Here is a 9074-nt window from a genome sequence, read left to right on the forward strand (position 1 = left end):
TCCTGAGGTTTTGTGATGTTCCCTATTTTTGTAACAGTTTATCTGGAAACTTTTGTCATCCCAATGTAGATTATGCGTTATTATACGTCGCAGCAGTTCAGCGAAGGTTTGAAATGAGTTTCAATTTGTAATGAAAAAGGCTATTTTCCAGAGCAATTAAGAAGACACAGTGCATCTTTCTTAATGCTCTGAATTCAATCGTTTTCAGGAAGGTTTTATAATTGGACTACAGCAAAGGTCACTTTGTATTGTTACCATGAATGGGTGTTTAGAAGTCATCATTGTGTATGCATTAGAACCTGCCCAGGAAATTCTCAATACATGGCACAATGGCCATTTTTTACAAGGTTATCCCTGCCTTTCAATTATTTCCAAAATGTCACATACAACAGATGTCAGTCTCTCTTTGCAAAGATTAGAAAGAACCTAAGGTACCACAACGATTTTGAACGTTATTTTTTCCTTTGGTGAAAATATTGCTTTGGGTCCGTCATGATTAAACTGCCAAATTGTCCCTAGTTAAATACTTGGTTCATAATTCGCAGTGTTTAAAACAATTGTTTTGCCTTCATCAAGAATATGTGGAGGTGGAATGAAAATGCTCAGATTCCGCTAGAATATGCAAAAACAAAGTGTATAATTTAAAACACGTAAATTTGAAAATGCAAAATTATCAGGACATCAACACTAAAAAAAACATCGAAGCGCCTCAGGGGTGCTTGGGTTTCAGTTTGGGAATTAATTCTGCGCTTGTGGTTGGGACATGCAGTTTATAGATATCCCTTATTGGTAGGCGTATCCCGTGGGACAGCAAGTAAGGGAGATGTGTGATGTGTGATGTGTGATGTGTGAATTTAGTTTATAAAGAGCCTCTGCAAAGCATAATGCTAATAATTCAACGACATTAATAAATTAATCATTTCATCCATTTGGTGCCATGTTCAGGGGTTGTTTAAAAGTTAAATGTCCGTGAGATATAGATGTTCTGCAATTATGAGTTCAAACAGTACTTAAATCGCTGTTTCAAGATTAACACTTTTCTAAGCAATAATAAAAGCTACCGTTGCTCGATAAAATACCTTGCTTGGCGAATAAAATGGCATAATAACCCTGATTATGATAGAAATGCGTTTGAAACGACGTGGAATAGTGATTTATTGACAACTGTATGTCAGGCCAGTTAATATTTACATAGACGCGTTACGTATTAACTTGAGGAGGTCTGCCTGTATTCAGCAAGCTCAAATACGCGCAGTTCTATTAAGTGTGCAAGAAAGAGAGACGGAATAAAACTTCAGTACGGTATGCTTGGTGCTGGAAGTGTAATTTTTGGAAGGTGTAGAAGAAGCGCGTGGCTGTTATGCAAGCGAACGCAGAGCCACAGTTTCAGACGCAAACTCGACATCCGAGGAATCTACCCGCCCATCGCCACGCCGTTCGCCCAGAATGAGCTGGTGGATTATCAGAAACTGGATGAAAACCTGGAGAAATACTCCAAGATACCTTTCAGAGGTAAGGTGCACAGAAGACCCTCACTCTTCTTACAGCATGGTTTTGTTGGTTTACAGACCAGGAAAATTTACACTAATTCTTTTCTCCTCGTTTCTGCATAAATGACATCTTTAGCTACTGTATTTTGCAAAGGTGATGTTATTAGCTTACTGTTGCAATGAAATAGTTACTGTTGCATTATGGAAAATGCAACATAGTTTTGCATCAATATTGAAAATAGTAAGAAAGTAGGCAAGTTGACTGAAAAGGAGTAGCATTGCTCCTTGGAATAACTAAATACTGAACACCTGGCATGCGATTACAAAATAACGCTAGTTGCCTGGTAAATTGTATTTGACTTAAAATTGCTGAGATGACTTGACATAGAATGTGTAGAAATGTAGGAAAGTTTTAGTTTTAATTAAAAGCAGGAATAGCAAAAGACATATGAACGCATAATGCAGATCACCAGGTTGCTATTGAGTTGATCAACTAAAGCCTGATCTTTAGAGAAGTTGCCTGGAAACTTACATTTTCTGTTTGAGCAATCGGCAAACTAGTCCAGAGAATCAGGTTTTGTGTGTGTTTTTGTGAGGCCATATCGGCCAGCGACCGTCACATCTGGCTGATACATTTGCATGATTATTTAAATCCTGGGGGGCTACGGGCTACAGCAGGAGACAAGCCAGGAAGAGAAATCTCTGCACCTGCGGAGGCTCTGTGGTTTTACGTCGATAGGACAATGTTCTGCACTCGGGGACACTGGTCTTGGGGACACATGTTGACAGCCGATTTCCACAGACCGTCTGACGTTACAGCAGAAAGAGTTGTGTAATGTGGTGTTTGCAGATGGATAGTGTGGTGTCCTTGACTGACGTGGTGGAGGAAAACGTGGAGAGATGTGGTGGTGAACAATATGCTGACTATGGAGTTCAAGGCAACTTCTTTTTTAACATAGCTTAGGCACAAATGGAGGGGTAACCTTCCCATGGAGTGATCCATTAATAAAGCCCGTGACAGTTTTGTCACTCCTCTCCGCCAGTTTGGAAGTGTTCATTTCCCACCCAGGCAACCACAAATGCTAGTCAAACCTCAAAGTGCTAAGGTTACTATGACGAGGCGTCAAGAAAACGATGATCAGTTTTTTCTGAATGCAGTCCAGCTTGTCAGTGCTGTCATTAGGACAACTGTGATCATCCAGCCTTTACCTGCAACTGCACGGGGGTGGGAAATCTCGCAGCAGCCTGGCCATCAACCCTGTCAGGTTTGTCATGCCCGGTGCTCTGCTTTCACACTGAAGGTTTATCACAATTCTTTGATCTGTGCTTCTGTTCACCTTTTCAGAGATTTTCTTTCTATATACCATTGTAAAATGTCTTTAAATGTGTTCAGCCCATTGTGTGTTTCTTATTTTTTTTCCCCATTCGTTTATGTTTTATGCTGCTTGCGATGGCCCAGTACTTATTTGTGCGTCACACTAGACCTGTTACAAAAAAGTTGTAAGTTAATCTTTTATGAGGGAAGGTGTTTGATTTACAGTCCCAAAACCAGGCACTTCGAGGTTATTTTTTCATAGCATGATCTCACTAGGCTCCTAACTCTATAAGGCCACATATTTAAGACCAATGAACGCGCAGAAAGTGTCAACACTAATTTCTTTAAGTCTCTTATATATTGACATTATTTTTATTTAATAAAGTTAAAATCTCAAAAGACCCTGCATTTAGAAGAGCAGATCACTGATTATTTAACTAGAATTGTATCTTTTTTTCAGATACCGTTGTGATTTTTGTTTTCGATGCAGGATGGAAGAGTTAAAAAAGTTTTGTGATTGCATTGTGTTGGTCAGATTATTTTACAGACTTTGCAGTGTGTCATGTCTGTTCACACTTTTTCTTTGCTTTATGGTGAGGCAGCGGAAGGATTCACAGTGACCTCTCTTTTTATTATAGTTTCTCTGACAAAGGGCAGTGTTTGTTGTTCCCACCTGGAAAAAGAGACTGGCTGGTAGCAGGAATAATACTACAAGCTGTAGGAATGTCCTGTTGGTGAACCAGTCATTTAGTTTCATGCCTTTAGTCGGAAGTTTAGCACACTGTATGGTCCAGCAGCCATTTGTGGGTATGATAGCTGATCTATTCCTGCTATCCATCTGAGCTGATGGTCATTGCTATCAGAGTTCAGGTGAAAGGGTTCCTGGCACGGTACAGGCTGCCCCTCTCAGACACAGAGTCGCACCCTGACACAGTGCAGTCAGACCCAGACAGACTCTGGCACTGTCCTGGAACATCAGCCACCGGTCTTAGCCTGGCACATTTTTTTTCTTTAAGCATAAGCCTGATGTTGTACATTATTTCTGTCAATATTCTGTAAGTAGAAGTACGCTCTTGTCTGGAGAGGTGGATCCTCTTGAACAGCAGCATCAGTGTTTGTTGGCCAACTAAGATCAAAATGCAGTGAAACTAACTTGACTGATGACAGCAGGCACGGTGGTTCACATCGCTGCTCCATGGAGCTGGGGCCCTGGGTTCGATTCCTGGGGGCCTATCTGTGTGGAGATTGTCCCCATATCCGTATGGGTTTCCACTGGGTGCTCTGGTTTCCTCCCACAGTTCAAAGACATACTGGTGGGTTAATTGGCTTCTGGGAAAACTGGCCCTGGGGTGAATGTGTGTGTGCCCTGTGAAGGACTGGTGTCTCATCACGGGTGTACCCTGCCTTACATCCATTGCTTTCCCATGATAATAGATGGATGCCTGTGTATAATGTGTCTCAGTTGTAGCTGATGGCTGTTGCACATGTGGTGCCTGATGAAGAGGAAGAAGATGGCCTTTAATATTTTAATTTTAGAAACATTGTCCAAAGCATGTGTTTTAGCTCGTATTCCAATATGCTCTTAGAGTCTGGCGGGTTTCTCGAGTGCCGCAGCTCACTCACCTGACTGCTGTCTGTCTCCCCTGTGTGTGTGTGGCAGGGCTGGTGGTCCAGGGCTCCAATGGGGAGTATCCCTATTTGACAGCTGAGGAGCGAGTGGAGGTCGTGCACAGGGTGCGACAGCGCATCCCCAAGGACAAGCTGGTGATCGCAGGATCCGGCTGCGAGTGTAAGATCAGCTGCCACCTTCTTGACAGCCGCCCTGTAGAGGGATTGTGTGCAGAGAAGGCCAAGTGACCCCTTTCAGCAGTCACGGGCCGATGATATACAGTACCATTTTACAGGATTATATTAAATGACACGGTAGCTTACAATCATAGACTTTTTGTCATGATGTTAATGCTAAATGCAAAACTCTGGTTAACTCGTTAACTTTAAATATGCTAATAAACAAGAATGTTTTAAATCTAATGATTATGCATCTTCCAGCATCTGCTACAGGACCTACATGTTCTTGTCCATTTCTCTATTACAGCACCATTATTGTAGTATCGGTACAGTTGAAGCAGTTAGGTGACTGGCCCGGCTCCTGGGCCATCTAGTTAGAATTATGACAGGAAGTGCAGAACAGAGTGATTGACACCCTGTCCTCCCGCCCCGCAGCGTCCATGGCGACAGTGCTGATGAGTGAAAAGATGGCGCAGGCTGGGGCAGACGCAGTGCTAGTGGTCACTCCGTGTTTCTACCGCAACAGGATGGACAGCAGAGCACTAATCCACCACTACACACGGGTATGCTCTCTGACCGGACAAAACGTTACCCTCGGTGTTGGGCTAGTGGATTCCCATGTGCTGGTCACACGCCACAAGGGATGTGCTCAGTAACTTTCTAGTAGGCACAGTTAAAAAAGTGAGGCACTCAGCTCCATTGTAATTGATTAAACTCTGTTGATGTTTTGGCACACAAAATGCCCTTTTGTCAGGGCATACATATGGGCCTTGTGTGTGTAAAATGTAAAGTACACACTGCTGCTCATGACATCAGGCCTGTGTCTTCATGTTTTTTAGCAGGGTTTGAAAGTGCTCTGTCCTGAGGCAGTTCGTCTTGTGCTTTGGAGCTTCATGGCAGAGCTCTTTGCTCAAGGGAGCGTCTCCATATCGCCAGATCCATAAGTGTTACAGTAGCACATTTTCACTCCGATCTGCCTGTTTGTTTTGTTTTTTTCCTTCATGAAAATAAATTGTAAGTTTGTAATGACAAAAAAAAAGTAAAAGATTCAAAGCGCGCATGTCTGTTTGAGTGCGCGTTGTGATTTTTGAAGGAGCTGGGTGGTTCTGATTGTCATGCTGAGAATGGGGGTGTGTGTTAATTGTGCCCAGGGAGGACTCGGCAGCTGTGCCTCTCCGTCTCCCCCTGCAGGTGGCGGACGCCAGCCCTGTGCCCGTTATCCTCTACAGTGTTCCTGGGAACACCGGCCTGGACTTGCCTGTGGAGGCTGTGCTCACACTGTCGCAGCACGACAACATTGTGGGCCTGAAGGACAGTGGTGGGGATGTAAGACCTTCAGTCCACTTCTGCACACGCCCAGAGAGAAACATGTTCCTGAAAAACAGGCGTGGACCTACAGGGGGTCTGCTCTTTCCTCACTTGGCCAGGGTTCTGCCAAGGGTTAAAAATGAATTACAATATGGTTAATTTAGTAAAGCACTGAGTAAGGGCAAGTGTTATTCAGTTAGAACTGTCTATATCAGTGAATATAATTGAAAAGAAAACTGCACAGTGCACAGTCCTTAACCAGGTTAATGAGAATGATGAGGCTTACATTTTTTATTTAATTACTGCCTGAAGGGTAATAGCTTTTATCAGATAGGGAAAACGACTTGACGTTTTGTGGTTTTTTTTTTCTCAAGATCACTAGAATTGCTCTCATCATTCACAAAACCCGGAAGGAGGCTTTTCAAGTGCTGGCAGGATCGGCTGGCTTCCTGCTGGCTGCCTATTCTGTAGGTAAGATCGGCCTCGGATAATTCCCACTGAAAACGCACAGCAGCGCATTAGAGGCTTCTGAGGCGTCGCTGAGAGCTAATGACTTGGATCTTCCCTCAGGCACCTACTGTCCATCAATCAAAGTGATGGTGTGTTTCAGTCGATTTATCCTTTCAGAATACAGGATCTTCATATGTAGTTCTTCAGAGAGCACACTTCGGACAAATGCTGAGATCCTGCCTGAGTGTGGTTCAGTTATTTTAAAGCCTGCAAAAATATTTGATCTGATGCAAAGTGCTGTTCACATGACAGATGTACACTCACTGGAATTAACATTTTTATATGGGTTACCTTGAAAGGCAGGGCACTATGAATACAATCACATCAGAGATTGTATTACCTTAAATACTGAAGAAACCAGATCAGAATCATGGAGCAGAATATATAATATTGCTGGAAAGCTAGAAATAGATTAACCATACCCAACAAAAGATGTCCTGTGAGAAGAGGCCTTTACATGATGGTATTATCATGTTCTAACATTGCAGTTCTGCTTTTTCTAGCCTCAGATCTGTGGGACTAGAATTCAGGAAGGCTGCACATCCATGTAAAAGGCAGGGTGCTGTGGGCAGGGAAGATCTTTTACCTCTGACTGGAGCGACACATTTAACCTCTTCTGGGAGAGCCAGCACTGAGGTGCTATAGAGAGTGAACAGTCAGACCTGCTAGACCACAGCAGTGGTGATTTCACTTACGTTGCAGGAGGACTTGGGAGGAATGTGGTCAGTGAAGGGAGAAGCTAGGCCTTGACGCATGGGGGGTTCAGCAGGGAGGCTGCTTTCTCCTGCGCTGGCCTGACCTCTCGCTCATTCTGCTCGGCTGTCTGCTGCAGGGGCGGTCGGAGGCGTGTGTGCGTTGGCCAACGTCTTGGGGCATCAGGTGTGCCAGCTTGAGCAGCTCTGTCTAGCCGGCCGGTGGGAGGAGGCCAGGGAGCTGCAATACAGGCTCATCGAACCCAACACTGCGGTGAGTGCAACAGCGGGGTGTATCAGGGCGGTACTCCTGTACCACTCTCGCCGTGCGTATGCACAGGCCCCCCCCAACGTCATTCTCTGCCGTTGTTCTCTTTGGAACTGTAACGTTAAAGGATCTCGATCGTCTTGGAGGGAGGGGGCGGGTGGGGAAAAAAATGAGCTTGCATCTGACCTGTGCTGTCCCATCGCCCCCCGAAGGTGACGCGGAAGTTTGGGGTGGCGGCCCTGAAGCAGGCGATGGAGTGGTCTGGGTATCACGGAGGGGTGTGCCGCCCACCCCTGCAGCCCCTCTCGGAGGCCGAGCTCGGGCAGCTGCGGCACGACTTCTCCTCCCAGGGGTGGCTGTGAGCAGGGCGACCCCTGGAGGACGGGCGGAGGAAATGCGGGGGGTGTGTCCCTCCGTCGGCAGCCTGACGAGACGCGTGGCCTCTTAAGGACATGAGACAGGGTGTGGTCGAGGAGAGGTGGTGTGGCTGCAGGGTAGGATGTAGCAGCAGGATCTGAGAAATCGGAAACGCGTGGCTGCTTGTGGCTTTGTTCTGATTTAAAAATCTTTCTTCAGATCTGTTACTTATAAGGAGAGGTTTAAAATGTAAACAATTTCACATAATTCAACAATTTCAAATAATTTGGAAATTAAATTTCTTCCAATATAAAAAAGACAACCGCTTGAAGTGTTTGTGTTGTCGATCCAAAGAGCCAGATAAACACAATGATGCACATTTTTTTTGTTGTTCTGTAAATTAATTTAATTTCTCCTTGGTTACAGTGGTGTAAAAGCTTTCACATCACAGCAAGTTGCACACGTTGCAAAAAAAATGAAACGACACTCTTTTTTTTTAGCAGACGTGCCTTCCAAGTGGCAGCTACAGAATACAATACAGTATGTCAGCCACTAGGTGGCTCTGTGGTTTACATAGGGGGAAAAATATATGCAAGTAATGCAGCAGTCATTCACCACCAAGGTCATCCCTGGGATATCAAAAAGATTTAAAATCCTACCGTATGACAGTGTCAGTGATAAAGGTGAGGGAGGGAGGGTAACCAGTTCCAAAACGGGCACGACAAAAACCTGATCAACCTGTCACAGCTGAAAAGCTGCACAAAAACCTGCTCACAATGCGATGACCCCTCTGTATGGCGGCTCTTGCTTGCCTTACTGAAAACCATATGCTAAAAAGATTCCCCTCCCCCTTCGAAAGGAAAAAAAAGCTACATGACTGAGTGCTGTGTAAGATAAGAGTGGTGCCCTCTGTACAGATTTACTGTGCTCTTTCAGGAGACTAATCAGTAGGTTTCTAAACTGTACCGACAGTCCGCCCCCTTTGCAAATCGCCTCTTTCTGTGAGGTCCATGTCCCCATTTCAACTGACAAGTCAAGTCAGGTCCAGATATGTTAAATGTTCATTTCAGACCTCAAACGTCCTCAACAGTACGGTCGAGCAGCCGACCCTCAATAGCGATGATGTGGTTAATGAGTATGAAATGTCGGTGTCAGCTTGTGGCCACTTGCCTTGTGTCCAGGCTTTGCTGGGCTCCCTCTGGCCTTTCTCTGGGGACCACAGGTGTCCCCAGCATCCCACTCTGGGAGCCTTTCGCCCACCCAGTCAAAACTTGACAGGACAACCGTCAAAGCATCTCCCGGTCTGAAACTCGCTAGTCAAAAGCTGAATAAAATTCAGCTCATAA

The 9074-nt window shown here is 44.8% G+C and overlaps 1 protein-coding gene across 3 annotated transcripts; it reads left to right on the forward strand.

The window, feature by feature from the left end:
• Positions 1-816: 816 nt before the first annotated feature.
• Positions 817-8045, forward strand: hoga1 (4-hydroxy-2-oxoglutarate aldolase 1). 3 transcript variants are annotated; one of them, XM_088917539.1, is made up of 7 exons: positions 817-1512; positions 4466-4594; positions 5029-5156; positions 5785-5919; positions 6276-6372; positions 7244-7377; positions 7584-8045. In XM_088917539.1, the coding sequence occupies exons 1-7, from the start codon at positions 1305-1307 to the stop codon at positions 7731-7733; spliced, it is 981 nt and encodes a 326-aa protein (XP_088773665.1). In that variant the 5' UTR covers positions 817-1304; the 3' UTR covers positions 7734-8045. The 3 variants fall into 3 exon arrangements, with proteins under 3 accessions (XP_088773665.1, XP_088773667.1, XP_088773666.1); XM_088917541.1 differs by lacking the exon at positions 5785-5919; XM_088917540.1 differs by lacking the exon at positions 4466-4594 and having other exon boundaries at positions 912-1512.
• The last annotated feature ends 1029 nt before the right edge of the window (positions 8046-9074 follow it).

Source organism: Atractosteus spatula, chromosome 5 (genome assembly GCF_055471065.1).
Source record: "Atractosteus spatula isolate fAtrSpa1 chromosome 5, fAtrSpa1.hap1, whole genome shotgun sequence".
NCBI lineage: Eukaryota > Metazoa > Chordata > Actinopteri > Semionotiformes > Lepisosteidae > Atractosteus > Atractosteus spatula.